The following is a 17,221-nucleotide window of genomic DNA, read 5'->3' on the forward strand; positions in this document are numbered from 1 at the left end:
AAGTGCTCCTTCACTCATTATCAGTTGTGAAGACACTAGCCAACAAATAGCCCTGAATAAAATGTGAACATATCAAATATATGCTAATATTGGCATCCAGAATTCATTAGTGGCAGTTTGTAGGACAACAAATAATTGTCTTCCCATAAAAAACTGGAAGATCCAGCACTAGTAGTCATTGCAGAAAACTTGCCTCTTTGTATTTATTTAGAACACAGATATGTCTGTAACTCACCTGTGCAAGACAACAAGGATACGAAATTTTATACATCTAAGAAAATCTACAGAAGTAAAAAATTAAAACCCAATATGTGGTTTCATTCTGCATTGCATGCTGGCTTTCTTGTGCTCACTGAAAAGAGGCTTTATTCAGTCTTTATATGCTTCCTGTGCTTCAATTTGCTTTCCCAAAACAGATTCAAACATTAAAGTCACTTAGGGGTGGGTGAAAACAGTCAGTTGAAGCTGAATTATCAGGTTAATTCAGCACCAAAAACAAAAATAAAGAATGAAAAAATAAATAAAAGGACAGGACCAAAGGGCTCAACCTACGGGACTAGCTATGCTGGCAGATGACAGACTGGAAACAAGGTGAGAGAATGGAGTTCACTTGTACAGGAATGAACAAGGAGGCCAAATAAAAGATACACATTTTTTTCTTACGAAGATGCTCCTACTAGTGATTTTGGAGAAAAGTAATTAGTTACTCAGCAAAGTTATTTCTCAGTATGAAAATATCCTCTAAGAACAGCTGCAATTTGAGATAAAAACTCTTACTCTTGCACCTGTATCAATGACCAGAAGCCTTGGCTCCCTGTGGGAGACAGGAGCTTTGCTCTCCATATGAACATTTGTCCCTCCTAGATGGACAGGCCTTGCTGGCTTCAGGACATCTGAAGCAATCTGACCTCTTGCTCCACAGTTCTCTGTCATGTATCCCAAGGGAAGAATGTGGATGAGCACCTCGAAGGTGACTGTTCTGCTAGGCAGCTTTTTTTCTATCACAAATCTGTCTGTCTCTTGGTAAGCACTCCTTTGGGTATTTGTCTTAGGCTGGGTTAATGTCTCTCACACAGAATGGGGCTTTTTGTGTTTTTTGTTTTTTTTTTGTCTAGTTGGAAGACAAAGGAGAGGATGGAAGAAGGCAAGGGGGTGGGGAGGGAAAGAGTAAAAAAAGAAAAAAAAAAGATCAAGCAAAAGTATCATTTCATCGAGAACACAATATCAGATTGTATTCCCTGAAGCAATGAGAGCAAAAGATGAGAAATCAGAGTGCTGAACTGCAAATGAAAATTCGTCTCTCAAAGGCAGAAGATACCCTATCTCAGACCCTATCATTGTTTCTCCTGTGATTTCCCAGCCTGTTAACTGAACATACCCTGGTCCTGCTGATGCATTTTGGGCCTTTAACTAGTTAGAGAATACGATCAGCATCTTCAATGCAGCTATAAATCTTATTCTTTAAGAGCAATTGTGTCAGCAGATTTTTTCCCCTGTGATAGACCCATTCCCTCCAGCATCCAAAGCAATTGGTTTGCCATTTGTCTGAACACCGCCTCAGTGGCAACTCCAGTTATCTGTTACAATCGCACTGCTTCTGGAGTCCTCACTGAAAATGGCCAGTGAGTGCATACACACACCTCTTAGTGGAAACCTCCATTTAACACATCATATATTCTGTTTTCTGAACAGGAAGCATCACTGTATACTTCTTGAGATCATCTTGTTCCTATTTCAGTGTCTATTTTGAGGATGTAAGATAGTTTTGCAGGAATTTCAAATAAATGCAATTAAATTTCACTGAAATATATAGCGTGTCTGAGAAAGAAAACAGCAATATGCACATGTCCTCTGCAAATTCCAGTTTATCTGACAGCCTTATGTGATTTTTTTCCCTAAGGAACTTTGATCCATGTATAATAAGGTCAAGATACTCAGCTGCTTGAGACAACTTTGCTGGTAAATGTATGTTTGTATGTTCTAAATAAACAGTGTCGACTGCTAGCCAGTTAGAGAGAAAGGGAAGAAAGAGGAAGCTACAAGAAGAAATTGAAGGAAAGCACTTTTGTTTGCCTGAAGAATGTTTGGGATAAACCCATAACAGTAAATGACTTATATCAGGAGTAATTAACTACAGTGAGCGCCACACAGCAGCACATTGCAGTCAAATGGTAAGTTAGTCACTTCAGCATCCTGTACACATTGTACTTAATCTCTAATTTAACTCTTCAATATATTATTTATTCGTTACTGTGTCCTGGCAGAGATCTTGAAGACCTGCAAGGCCTGATGCTTTCCATCTGCCCCCTACTAAGCAGTCAACATTGAAAGCTGCATTTGCCAAAAGTTAGCACAAGGTTGTGTTCCTGGGACCTTTTCAGCAGAAGACAGTCACGCTCCAAAAATGAGAGGTCAGAGCCTTGCACAGGCACAAGGGTGCCACATTTACTGAGATCTGCCATCACAAAATGCTTGAGCAGCAGCAAAGCCACAAAATCTTCCTACAGCTGCCATCTTACGCTTGAATATACAAGGTTAAAAAGGAGCTGCTGTGATTGGAGACCATACAAAGGGCCACAGGCTATTTTGCACTCCTTGATGTACTACTGAGGTGCTCAGCTGCATATTTGGCAGTAGTCCCAAGATTTTTAACAGATGTGCAGCAGCTCATTAAATTCAGATGGCCTAAGCTGTCAGTATCCTCAAACTTTTGTTTAAGTCATTCAAAGAATGCTGCCACTTGCATAAAAAGGACCACCAGCTTGCCTGTAAATCATCGCTTTTCCAATTTTCTGCCCAGGATATCAATATAATGTAATGCTGTTTTCAGATCAGGTACCATACACTAGAGGCAGAAGTTGCTTGAATGGTGGACTAGACAGCCAAAGGTCCAGCATCATCTGAATTTTAACCTGCTACCAGTGCAACTCAGTGGTTGCATATTCATACTTGTGCAGGATCTGGTTCATCTGTGTTCCTCATGCACATTTTCTGTTTTTCTTATGCTTCACAACTGGATCCAAAGCAAAAATGCCAGTGAAAATATTTTCTTCAACCTCGGTGGACTTAAGAGCAAATACTCTGGGTATGTTTACATATTGAAGCCTTTAAAGCATTTCAACAGTCCGGAGAGAATTGAGCATCAGTAGGAATTAGATTCTGATAAATGAGCTTATAGCAGTTTCAGCTTTTGTTACTTGAAGGTGATGACAACGCTGTTCCTAATCCCAGCCTCTCACATCCCTTCTTTCATATACAGAGAAACCTGCATGAAGGGTCATCTCTTAAACATGCTGTACATTTGGTCTATTTGTTCTCCCTTAAGCTCCACTTTCTTCCTGGTTTATGACCACACTGTGTCCAGTGTTTGTCATTTCTTTTAATTTTTTTCCAAATTATTACTACATTTCCTGTCCCAGAACTGAACACGGTGGATGAGCCTGTATGCTGTCAAGCAATACAGAACGCATTTATGTAGGTGTTCACCAGCTCAAGATCTGCTGTAGACATTCCATCAGTTTAACAGTAAAGATGACATTTTATACATGATCATACATCTTTGTACACTGCTGGAGTGTCTGGCTTTAGGAGTAGGCAAGACTGTGAAGCTATATAAGCAAAACTTGTAGACAGAAATTGCTTGGCATACACAATTTGCCAGATAGAAATCTGAATGGCATATTTATATAAATGGAATGAATATTTCAACACCCTGTAAAACTTTTATGAATCCCTTTATTTCTTTTCTGCCTCACTTCAACCTCATACCTTAATTCTCCACAACCATTTTTATTCCCTGTTAACTGCAGGGAACAGGATGAAGATGAAGACTTAGATGATATCAGCATAAAGAAACTCAGCCAGCAAGTCATTCTGAAGTTTTCTACGTATCACAGAAGATGCAACCACAGTCTGACATGGATGCAGTGCCCATATAGCATTTCACATGGAGCAACACCAAAATGCTTTCAGCTGAAAAAATTTTAAGTTTCAGTTCCAATTTCATTTGCTGCAAGACTGGACTACACTCTTCATGGCAGAGATTTGGACACTATAATGGAAGAAAGCTCCTTGAAAAACAGATAGGAGAGTTGTTTTGGAATGATGACATCAAGGGCAGTTAGTTTTGATTTATACATAAGTTTCAGTTTCCAGGTTCACTGGTGTGGCTGGAAAAAGGTATCTTACATAAGCAATGTCCTGTCTAGAACAGGACATCGCAGGTCACTATGTAATGAATAGTTTATAATGTCTAAGTATCAAAGTAGGTGGAGAGACAGCATCTAAAAAAAGTTGAATGAGGCTTCTGGATCTACGCACAGATGATAACAAGGACCTTAAGGTGAAACCATGTGCATTGGTTTTAAGATCGGAGTGTACGCTCTGTTCAAGGAGATCATGTCAACCAAAACTTTTAAGACACACTGCTCCTCATCCTGCTCAAATTAAAAAAGTCTCCCAGACAGCTTTTCCACTTTTTATCTTACAACTCCTTTTCTGCACATGTGAGCAGCAGATGAGGACTTCATCTAAATGGGCAGAGGTAGAATTACAGTAGTGTCACATAATGGTAAGCTGTTCCATGCCACATCAAATTTACTGGCCAAATGGCTGTTAATCCTCTGAGCTCACCAGTCAAACCTTGCCTGTCTCCAGAAGTCTCTGTGCACTACAAAGTCATATTTGACCACATCAGAAATAAACCCACAGCTACCTAAGGAACAAATACTAGACTTGTATTTCCTCACTTGGGGACTTGACCGCAGGTTGAGCCTGCAGAGAGCAACACTGGGCCTTTTTCTTTACTTTCGTACACTTGCATGGTCACAGGTCATACGTTTGCACCACCTGGAGATAATTATGTGGCTGAAATGCCTGGAAGTAACAGTGTTTATAAACTGCTCCCATGACAACGTGCTGCAGATGGTGTCTTAGAAGGTCATCACCATGTCTTGAAGAAAAGTACCGTGCAAAAACAGTAAAGCAGCAGATAAGTTCTCTTTCCTCCAGAGTTATAAAGTCATCAGTCTCAAATAGAAACACTAGCTGCACAAGCTCAGCACTTTCCTCAACAACGAGATAACTTGCCTCAAAAAAATATAAATAAATCATCACATACAAAAAATACCCTTAAGGAGATGGCAGTGACATTCCTAAATAAAGCCCTACACAAACCTCCACAGAAGCAAGAGGTAAGGCATGGGGTTTCATAGCATCACACAGCCTTGCTCAGCTCGGACAAAGCTTTACCATCAGAGCTAGATGGGAATACATCCCCATACAGAAAGACAAGCACTACTAGTGATAAAAAGAATGACAGTTATATATTCCATATTACATTTTAACTCATTCCTTGCTGGATTCCTACTGAAGTATTGACAGCACCAGCAAAAGCTCCCTAAGAAAATGTGAGATAAGACTTAGTCACTTACTATAGGAGCAGCCGAAGACCTCCACTCTCAGCCCTATGTGACCACCGACATTCCACTTCAGAGGGACGAAGCGCAAGAAGCGAGCTTTCATGGAGTGCAGGAGTTTGTGGTGAACCACACTGTCAGCATTGCTGTTCCCTGTGAAAACCTGGAAGGACAGAAAGCCTTGGTGAGACATTTAACACTGAACTTGAAATTAAGGATGTGATCAATTTTGTGATTTTTATTCCCCAAAATTACTTAGAATTATTTAAATTCATTGCTAAGTTCTCTTCCAAGCGCGTCTTTTGCAGACAGTAAAGAGGGACACGAGAGCACACAAAGTGCCTCAGCAGGACTGGGGGGGAGGAGGACACATACAGGGTGTTGCAAAAGCAAGTTGTGGAAGGGGACATTATGGAAGATGCTGCACTATTTCCCCAAGCTCAGGGTATTCCTCACAATGCTCCACCAGCCTCTAACATAGTCACAGTCCCCTCAGTACAGTAAGGGACAGGGCTCAGCTTAGTACTTGGTGCATTCAGGTTAGCAGAAAGAGGTGGCCATGAAACACTGCAGTTGGTCAAAGACTGGCAAGAAGAACAGGAAAGATGAACACTACTACAAACTCAGGAAGAGATGAAAGCCTGAGTCAGGACACGTGAGAGTTTTGACAGTTTGCACTCAAGAGAATTTAAGCTTGCAAATGGTAATAATTTCTTTCTTGCCTGTTTGATTAATTGCCTGCAACTGCAAGTCAGAATTAATGGCCCTACTCAGAATTAATGCTTAAGAGAAAATTTTCCATTTAAATTTTTACTCAAATACAAATATTCACTTTCTTTTTTCCACAAATGTTATTAGGAATGGAATAAAACTTCTACTTCAAGGTGTTTTTGTTTTACTAAACCCAGCAAGCCACTCTTGCATTAGATCTACATTCAACAAAAAATATCCTTGAACATTTGTAAGGCAGAATACTTTGAAACTTTATCATGCTATTTTCACTTCATCTTAAAAACTCTGAAATAGGAGAAGTCTCTTTTATGCACTAAGCTTTATTTTCCAGTCATGACTGCAAAAGATAGCATGCACCTCCAATCCTAAAACATGCTTAGCAAGTGCCTTTCGTTGCTGGTATTGTTTGCCTTTGAAGAACAACAATCCTAGTGATATCACCACCATAACCCCAGGTACTTTAATGAAGGGAAGAGGAATATGTGATTTGTAAAATAATTTTTTTTAAGAGCTTATGAGGCTGAAAAGGGTACGTAATTCTGCTACCTAATCCCATTTGCCTCCTATCTCTTATTCTGAACTTTCTATGCACCAGATCTTGTTTTCAACAAGGATTAGATTGTTGTTGGTTGCTGATGGTTGACAAATCTCTTCCAGATGCAGCCATATTATTACATGAGGGCTGCCCCAAAAGTAATGCCTCCTATTTTATTTTGTTAGCCCACAACATCAGAGGTGGATGTTGGCGGTATGGCAGTAGAGGTTGAACCTTCCCACCAGTATTCCATTACATGTTGTTGCTGTGTGACAGATGGCAGCAAAGGGGCAGTCCGACATGAAAGTGCATGCGAAGCAAACGGCGGTTGCTGAATTCCTCCATGTGGAAAAAATGGCTCCCACTGACAGTCATCACTCGTTAAACATTTATGGAGACCAAACAGTGAATGTAGCACAGCGAGGCAGTGGGTAATGTATTTTGGCAGAGCAACAGTGACATTAAAGACAAGCCACATTCCAGACAGCCATGCACAGCTGTCACACCATGAAATGCAGTCTCTCATTCATCACTGGTGAAACCGTGAAGCTAATGGGTGGTGACTATGTTGAAAAATAGTGTTTTGTAGCTGAGAATTTGTTCTTTCAAATTGTGTTATTTTGCACTTTGTGTCTATTGTAGTTTCCATGCAAATATATAAGAGGCATTACTTTTGGAACAACCAACATATAATTAAAACCCTCTGGATGGGGATACTTAATTCAATGTTATCCACAAACAACAATTAAGCAACTATCAGATATATTTTGAGGAGTGCCACAAGTAGCACTTCAAGATGCTCTGGGCTTACTGCTTTTTGTATGGGAGCCCAATTCAAATTCCAGCAGCGATAATTTCAGAGGTTTTTTTTTCTGTATATTTCAAGTGAAATGATCTTGTTCTTCTCAGTAATGAAACTGTCAACAGAAAATAAGTCTCACAGTCAGAGCTGTGGCAGCACTCACATTTTTATTAAGACACTCGTAGATATAGAAAGGTGGTCAAAGGGGAGTTTTATCTGTATGTTTAGAAAGCTCATCACCTGAAATGCTGTGGTTATGTAAAAATTTCATCCTTCATAGGAAAAAAAAAAAAGGAGAATGGAAAACACAAAAAAGTTGAAGGAAAAATTTTTGAGTCCTCCCAGTTGAGGAAAAAACCCGAAAATGTAATAACTAGAACACGAGTGAGAGGTGAAAATTAAGAGACAAAAGAAAAAGTACATCTCAATACCGCAATACTGTGAAACAATTTCAGAGTCTGTGATTTCTTTTCTTCTCGTAATACTCTAATACACAGAGCTATCAGTAGAGCACATTGCATCACAGGCCACAAGGTAGTCATTTTCTGATTTATATGAAAAAGAAACATTTTGGGAGACCATGCTGAAAAAGCACCACACCCCTAGAAATATTTAAGTAATGGTAGCTAGGTGATTTGTGCACATGGCTGCACTCTGAACAGTGCATACATTTCTGCTTGCGAAGCCAGTGGGAATGCAGCCTGCTGACACACACACACTTAATGGTGTTCAGTGGGCCCTCATGACCACTGGAAAATCAGAGACAGGCCACAACTAGCCCAAGCTACTGCTCAGGGCACTTTTGACATCCTCCTAACAGGACAAACCTGTAATGACTTTCTTTTTCTCCTCAAAATTCACACAAACCAGACAACCAGATGCAACTGGAGCATCATGGTGGCTCACAGCTGGTGTGTGCAGCACGCTCCAGGCACCACATTGTGTTATCAAAATAATCTCATCTTTGTACCAGGTATAGAATCATAGAATCACTAAGGCTGTAAAAGATCACTGAGACCATCACCAACAATTAACCCATTTCCACCATGCCCACTAACCATGCCCCTCGGTGTCACATCTCTGCATTTCTTGAACACCTCCAGGGACAATGACCCCATCACCTTCCTGGGCAGCTGTTCCAGTGCCCAATCACCCTTGCTGAGAACGAACATTCAACCTGAACTGCCCCAGCACAACTTAAAGACATTACCTCTTTTTCTATCACTGTTTCCTGGGAAAAGAGGCAAAAATCTCACCTCGATACAACCTCCTATCAGAGGTAACACACAGACATCTGTACCCTGCTGTCTATAAGGAGGCCCAGGTGCCCCCCACAGGCCTAGCTCACATGCATCCATGCCAAGGTATTTCCTTCATAACACATCAAGGAAGAGCCAGAGTAGCCAACATCAGGACTCCAACATAATCAGAACCCAATCTGATGTGCAGCTCCATAAGTGCCCTCCTCACGCTGAAGATGAGTTGGTAAAAACAAACTTCATGAAACTAAGGTGTCCTTTACAGTAGCGTTTCTCAGACTTCTCAGTGAAACTTGGGGGAAAAAATAAAAATAATCCACAGGTCACCCATCAACCTGCACCTTTGACATAGTGTTGCATTCAGCCAGCACAGCGCTGCTTGTGGCTAACCACAGGGCACTGCTGTGCATGCCTTCAGGATTGCTTTGATTTTCACTTTCAATTCCCACTGCTCTACAGATCATCTTCCGATGTTTTGTGGACCACCTGTGGGCTGGAGACCATTGATTGAATAACACCAATTGCCTCAGTTAGTCACTTAAAAACTCAGATCCACAGCTGACAGGCAAATGATCCATCCATTAAAAAAGATGAAACAAGGATGCAGCACCAGATTTCTTAGCCCTGGTGGTTCAAATATTGATTAACAGTAAACTTACCGGTAAGAATGACAGAAATACTTCTTGAGAAATAGGCCCTATTAGAACCTGTTGCTGACAGGGATTAATTCACAGGAATAAAATGGCAAACTAGCACAGGAAACAAAGCACTCATACAGCATTTCCCAAATTATGCAGATGATCTGGGAGGGAACATAACACTGAAACCTGTGGTTTCTCAGAAGCCCTGTAAATACAGCAGACTGAAGATTTACCTGGAATATTCTTGCTTCTGGAATTATATGAGGCTTACAAATCAAAAAACTCCATTAGCACCAAATATTGCTACCAGCTTCCCGAAGGCACAGTGTAGCCCTTTCCTTAGCGCTAACAGCTGTAAGGTTAACAGCTTGCCATGAGTTGGGCTTCACCTTGGACCAAGCTTGTTTTATGGTGCCTGGCTGCATGGTGCCCCACTGTGACCCAGACTGTGGCACCACAGTAATATTTTATGTGTTTTTTATGAGTCAGCAGAGGCAGGTCCCACTTGCATGAAGAGGTGACATAGGAACAGCTGCTGTAGTTTGGAGCAGGGTCTAGTCAGGCCATTGCTTACTTCACGAGTTATGTTGAAGGGCAGTAAAAAAGAATTCCAGTTTAGTTTTGTATTAGGAATGAAAAAAACCCACGAAAAATGAAGATTTCAAAAGATGTTCCAGCCTAAAAATCACTGGTAATACCTGGAATGTAGATGTGCAACTCCCACAGGAAAAATAGAAACAAAGCAAATGATTTTTTCTTTTTTATACATTTCCATTCAAAGGGATCCCAAAAGCTGTTTATGGGCACCTCAAAAAAACATCATGCAACTGTGATGAAACGCAACAGTTGTTTAATAACCTTGCAAACATTTATTTCTCTACTTGATATATTAATTCAGATCTATATCAGATCATACCAGTCAAGGATATGGTGCGCTCAACTTCAGACTGCACTTCGACCAAACTCTCTTAGACTTGTCACCAGATGAAGACAGACAAGTGGAACTTCGGTGCAAGAAAATTTTCTGCTCGTGAAAGCCCAATCAATTCAGAAGATAACATCAGACTCCGGACTTTATCTCAGTCTCCCTGCACACAAACTCTGCACGCCAAACAGCAGCTTATTTACAGACCTGCAGAAGGTGGCTCCCATAATGACTCCGCTGAACATATTTTGCGCTCCCCACTTTGTTAGACAGGTAATGGGATGGGTTCAAAATTCATATGGAAGCAGCAACATAGGCACAATCAGCCCTGAATGGTGATCAGACAGACCTGAGGTTAACTACTTTCCAGGGAAGATAATTTTAGGATGCACTGAGTACTCTCATTTCTGCCAAAGTCACTCTGATGAACAGAGCTGAGGAAAAAAACCCAACAAAATAGATTAGGAATGTGCAGAGGGCACATAACACAGATGTTGGCAATTTACAACATTTCAATCTTCACTGAATGAGAATACAAGTACAGAAAAGGGCACTCTACCTTCAAATCTCACTCATGAAATCACAGTATGATTCCTCCCCTGTCTAAAGAAATAAGGACAGGAGCATACTTAATTCAAGATATCCAGCAGCTTAGTGAAGGAACAAAAGTGGGATTAAAAAAACAGCCAAGTTTGTCATAAATCGCAGAACTGAAGCACAAAGTAAAACAATGCCATTCTCCCCTTTAAAGTTTCTTTCTAGAATGGGAAAGATCACAACCTGGAAGGAGTTAACACTGAGATACAGAACATTCTGTATTCTGTTCCTTGCAAGACTTCCTCTAGTATATGTACACGAAAACACAAACTTCCAAGTAAGAAACAAGGAAATTTGAAGCAGGAAGGAGAAAACATTGCCTTACTTTCTACATATTCTATGCTGAAATCAGCTCTGAGTCACAGATAGCTTTCATCTTTGCAAGAGGCAACAGCATTTCAATTTTGCTCAAATCAGTGTTACCTGGGATGTAACTGCGGTACTACTGAGCATGGGAATTAAATCCAGTTTTTTGCAGAACCTGAAACCAGGTTATGGCAATAGTTGTTCACCTCTACCTGTATGCATGGAAAAAGACTGAACGGTACAATAACAAGGACAAAAAAAAGCCACAAATGCACCATATGGAAACTCAGCAGCTGATTTTAATGTGATGCTACTATTTTCACAGAACAATTATATTGCATCAGTGCCTGCTAATAACACCTAAGGTCTGGACGGGTTTGTGGTAGCTAATGTGACTTTTTATGGCAATTAAAATTAAGAATTCCATTAGGTTTCTACTTCACAATGAAAGTAACTGTCGGTTTTGGCAAGACTGAAAACTTTCATTTTCAAAGCTCAGCCCCTTAAGAGCATAGACACAGGTGTAAGAAAAAAAGAGATAAGAATGTGAAAGTAAAAAATATCACATTCAAAGTCAAGTGGTCTTTGTATATTTCACCTTTTCTACATACCATGCATTTCAACAGTGAAAAATGTTGCTTTGCTAATGTAATGGAAAAAGCCCTGCCCTGCACATCGAGCCAGAACTGTTAATACCTCTATCAATCATGATAAACATGCACTGAAATGGCTTTCCTATTGTCTCAATCATCCCGTGTCCAGGCTGGGAGCCACTAAAAGCTCTAAACTCATTTGGAAAGCGAGTTAAAGCAGCCCTCCAGTGGATGGAGGGCTTCTTGCTATGGAGTTCATAGCAAGACCTGGCCCCAGGGAGTTGCTCTCCTTCAGCCTAAAAAATTATTTTGCTATTAGCGGAGGCCATACCACGGGGAAAAGCAAAAAACAACAAGAACGGTTGCTTGGCCCTAGACACCTGCATTCTAGGTCTTTGCAATCAACTACAAAGCAGACATTTGGCATAGGCAATATAAACCTAAGTATTTTATGTCATCTTCTCTTCCTAAAAGAAGAGACAACTTTTCTTTCAGAAAACCCAACACAATCTCTAAAACAGAAGTGCAAATCTGCCTACTTTGCAAAGTCAGTAGAAGCTTTTTTCATTGGTTTGAGGTTTCAGGCTAAGCCCAAGAGAACCATCTGCCAGCCTGGTCCAAAGGCTGAAGGCCAGAGCAGGAGTCAGGAGGTGTGGATGTGTCCTTTTACCACATCACTCATCCCTAGGCATCTCTTCCTACTTCACATCCCTCTTTCCTGCTAATGCACCATGGTCTAAATGACAAACAAGGCTCATGACTCCAGACTAAAGTCTGTCATATCTTCATAAAGTACTACCTACATTCTGCTTGCATTTTCTTTTCTTCTTTCCTAATAGCACCTCTTTTTTGCTCTTTAAAACGCTCACCCTTGACAAGGACCTCAGAAGCAATATCCCCAGGCACACTGTCTGAGCTGCTACTGGGGAGGAACACGCGGGAAAAATAAGGGACACCTGTCAAAACTATCCTTAACAGAACAGTTGAGGAAATGACAGCAGTCTGGGGAAGAGAAGATAAAATGAAGTTCACATTACTTCATCCTGCAGCAGTGGGAGGGCTATTTGCCTCTGATCTGCCTCATTATGCTGACCACCCTTCTCTCTGGTTAGTTACTTCCCAAATACAGGAACAAATACTGTTAACAATATCATCAGTCTCTGATGACCGCCCAGAACAAACCATACTTATAATAAGGATGCCGTTTGTTAGCCTTGTGCTAAGAATGAATAGAACTGCTCACAGATTTTCCAACTAAGATATATTATTAGAATTAAAACTATTACCTAAAGTTAAAACTATTACTAAAAGAACATAGATTTTAAAATGGCAAATACTTCGTAAGAAGAAATATTTTAAAACAATCTTTAAAGAGTACCTATTGACATAATCTTTTTTTTTTTCTTCCCTAGGGGTCTCTATCAATAAAGAAAACACCCATTTAATGATGGTGACATTAAAAACATGAAGCTCCTTAGGTCCCTTCAGGATAATAAAACCTTTCTACTTAGACCAAAGAAAACAAAACAAAATATTGCAAAATTTTTGTGGATTCTATTTGCTTGCTTTTTCTTTAATTTACTCCTAGAAAATTCTAATTTGTTTTATTCTCCTTATAGTCAGCAGTACCTGACAAAATGTTGGATTTCTAGGCTGGAATGGACGATAAGATTTTAAAAACATGTTGAACTACTCACGTGGTTTAGGTACCAAAATAAATTTTATTTACTTAATATTTTCTGTTGGTGGTGGTATTTTTTGTTTGGTTGTTGTTTTTTTTCTTTTCTTTTCTAAATAACTTAGTAAACAAAACAGAGAAAGGAAGGGATCCAGGTATTTGACCATAATTATCCATGCTATCTAACTGTTTCCATCTGACATAGTATAGTTTTTGTTGGTGTCAGTCAGCCATAGACCATTCCCAACAGGCAGCTGGGAATGTTGATCATTTTGAGTTAAATCAATTGACTTCAGGATTACAATAATGTTTCTGTTTACTCCTGCAGACATCACCCAAATACCTTATCCAACTCGAAGCTGGGTAGTCTGCCCTTCTTCAGTGTTGGACTAAGCGCAATTTCCTTACCCTACTGAGGCACTTTCTGACAAGAAATGTGATACTGCATCTCACCTACAAGTGCATTTCAGTGTTGGAGAATTGATCCCCAGCTTCAGTTTTTAGTATCATCTCTGACTTTAGAGCAATTGGAGGTGAAACTATTATTGCTGTTATTATTATGATCACTACTACATAAATTAATAATAATGGAAGCAAGAAGCAGCAAAATTAAACACTTAAATTACAAGACTAAGCTAAAAGTCAGCAGCTAATTCCTGTTTCTGCTCAGCCTCCTGCACTTTATTTTAAAGGCAATCCCACATATACTTAGCATTTTAAGCTATATCACAGCAAAGGACAAATATTCCCCCAATACCTTGACTAGATTAACCTTAGCCAACAGACTGAAACTGCTCTTTCCACTGCCAACGTTAATCACAGATTTCAGCTGTTCTTTTGCATAAATCTCACGAAGACCTTCATGGTTTGTATTAAATTAGTAGGATTAACAATGCAGTGAATATGTTTATATGTAGCAATGTTGGGGAACTCTGGGAACCTTCTCTGTACTTAGCTTCAACAAAGTGCATTTAAATAGATATGTGGTATTTCTCTGGTTCTAATTTGCCAGACAGATCCAACAAGATGACACCAGAGAGGTGTTAGTTATTGCATGCAACACTGACCTCAGATGAATATTGTGTTTCATTATCTTACATTACGCTCTGTTACAGAGTTTGATGACAGTTTCATTTGGATCAGTAAAGTAATATCCTGTGGAAAAGGACAAATAGGTAGCCTTCATTTTCTCCAGTACTTTAAAATGCATTGAAATGCACGTGCATGCATATATTTCAGGCATACACTGCCTTCTGCTTTTTCCACATTTGAATAGGAAAAAGTTCATATCTCAGCCAAGATAACAAGAGTTAAAGTCTCAAAAGGGCACTGTAATTGACCTCACTGTGCTGTTACTCATGATCTCCTCTCAGGACTGCCATCATCATAAACAAAGTAAACAAATGTAAGGTTAATAATAATATTAACAACAGCAACTGTTTCTAATGCTTATTATGCTCTACTTGAAAAAGCACCATGTAGTTGCAAATTAGGAAAAACACAGACTTTTGCATATGTATTTCTCTAGACTTTTTAACTAAGCTTCACTAAACTGTAAATTCTGCTGTGTCAGTAGATCATGAGTTGCATCCTGCATTGGAATAAATCATTACAGCATCCTTCACAGTAGCAAAACCGTGTTCATGTACATTGACGGTAGTTTTGGCAAGGTGAATTATATAGGCTACTTCCTTACCACAGGAGGATTAAATCTAATTGACACAGCTTCCTCCTAGAAAGCCATTAATGTAATGCTTGTAGAATCCTACATTTGAGACTTAGTATTCCAGTTTCACATTGGGGTCCATCACCGAACACATTAAATTAATCTCTAGGACACTAAAGCAACTTAAAGAAACCACTTCACTTCCTCCTGAAATAGAATAAGATGAGCTTTTGCAATATCTCTGTGGGCACATGTACAATATCTTTCAAATATGTTTGCTCATTAAGTTTCAACCGCACATTTTATTAGGCGAACCACACCAAAAATCCTCAGCAGTAGGATCTGAAGATCATGACATTCTCTCAGCTGCAGCACATAAAAAGGAACTTTATGTTAGTGATCTAAGGAGGAGGTAGCCTGGCATTCTGACTGTGAAGCGTAAATTTTGCCAGCATACGCAAAAAGCCCGTAACTGTTGTTATGGCACTGCATTAAATCAAGTCATGATGCATTAGGCAGGTCCAAGATCAGAATAGGCCATAAATAAAAAGTGCTCCATAAGTTTTATTTTTGTAAATGGAAAGAGGAAAGGAACTGCTTGGTGAATTGGAAATTTCAGGACATATTGAAAACATATTTCAAAGTGAGCACAGTCACTGTGTTGCTTAATGTATGGGAAGGAATTTGGAATTTATTTCTTGCAACTAGAGGATTTTCTATGCAACAGTTATCTGTAAATATGCAAACTGGAGTTCATTATACTGGACAGCCCATAGGACCTTCAAAATGAGCTGCATTCTTTTCCTTTTACCAAGGAGAATCACCTTAGAGAAACCAAGCTTTATATCCTTAACAGCAAGATCTGCAATGCAGATCTACAAAAAAATTCAAATGTAGCAAAAAACCCAACGAGTTTATTAGAAATAGTTAGAAAAAAAATAGAGAAAAAAACAGAGAGAATCAGTATCTTTTTATATACTGAACAACTATGCGATTACAGCTTGGAAACATTGAAGTTTCCATCCCTCCATCTAAAAAAAGAAAGGAAAAAAACTAAGACATTCTAAAACTGCAGGGAAAAAAAAGGAAAAAGGAAATGGAAACAAAGTTAGCAATGGCATCAATGGTATGAAGAGTCTTTGGACAAAATAAGACTTTTTGGCCTGAAGAAATTATGTCTGAAGTATGATACAACAACAGGCTTAAAAAAAAATAAGAGATCAGAGAAAAACATAATAGGAGATTGGGGAAATATTATCCACATTTACTAGCGCTTTAAAACTAAACAAATAACATTTTCAGACAACTTGTGGACCTGGTAACTTTGGGTTTCTTCATATTTCTGACAATCTTTTTTCATCATACTTTTAGGTTTGTCTACATTAAGCGTCAAACCTACTGCTAAATTTTAGAGAATTGGTGAAGAGATCAACATGGAAAGAAATGATAGAAATGAAAAAACTAATAAGTGTTTAGATAGAGATGGTTATACAGGGATTCGTAATTATTCAGTGCCTCGAGCCTATTTACTGACAAGCAAAAGAGCTCAACAACCTCTACTCTACTCCCTTTCCCTCAGTGAAGATGATTAAGAAAATTTCTTATTAGGAGTTGGTGATACCTCATAGGAAATTTTGGGCCCCAATAAAAAGTTACTTTTATATCGAGAATATTTATTCATTGGCTTATTTTCCAACAACTGTACTGAACAGAACAATTCTGGAAAAAAAAACCAATAAAAAATTAATTTGATTTCAAACTTCCTCCTTGAAAAAAAGTCACTTAAAATGTTCTTTTCCCTTGGAGAAAAAAAAAATACTATTGACACGGGTAGTTTTCAAAGGAAAAATTTCTCCATAAATTGACTAGTCAGAACCTGGAATTATAACTGCAAGGTTACTGAAAACCAAATACAGTTTTTACCATAAGTCCATTAGTTTCCTTCCATTCCTGCATAGCTGACCATCTTCACAAATTATATTATGTTTTACGAAGCTATAGTAGGTCCATGGATATTCACGCTGCTGAAGAAAACAGCTCCTTTTAATGGTGTCCTGATTTCCCTGAATA

The 17,221-nt window shown here is 39.2% G+C and overlaps 1 protein-coding gene across 6 annotated transcripts in view; it reads right to left on the bottom strand.

Moving 5' to 3' along the window:
• The window catches only part of CNTNAP5 (contactin associated protein 5), a 264,296-nt gene that overhangs the window by 147,853 nt on the left and 99,222 nt on the right, over positions 1-17,221 (bottom strand). For all 6 annotated transcript variants that reach the window (XM_015289821.4, XM_046943625.1, NM_001048079.2 and 3 more), the window contains exon 4: positions 5,433-5,580. In XM_015289821.4, the coding sequence (XP_015145307.1) occupies positions 5,433-5,580 (148 nt within the window). The remainder of the gene's footprint in view (positions 1-5,432; positions 5,581-17,221) is intronic.

This window comes from Gallus gallus, chromosome 7 (assembly GCF_016699485.2).
Source record: "Gallus gallus isolate bGalGal1 chromosome 7, bGalGal1.mat.broiler.GRCg7b, whole genome shotgun sequence".
In the NCBI taxonomy this organism is placed as follows: Eukaryota; Metazoa; Chordata; class Aves; order Galliformes; family Phasianidae; genus Gallus; species Gallus gallus.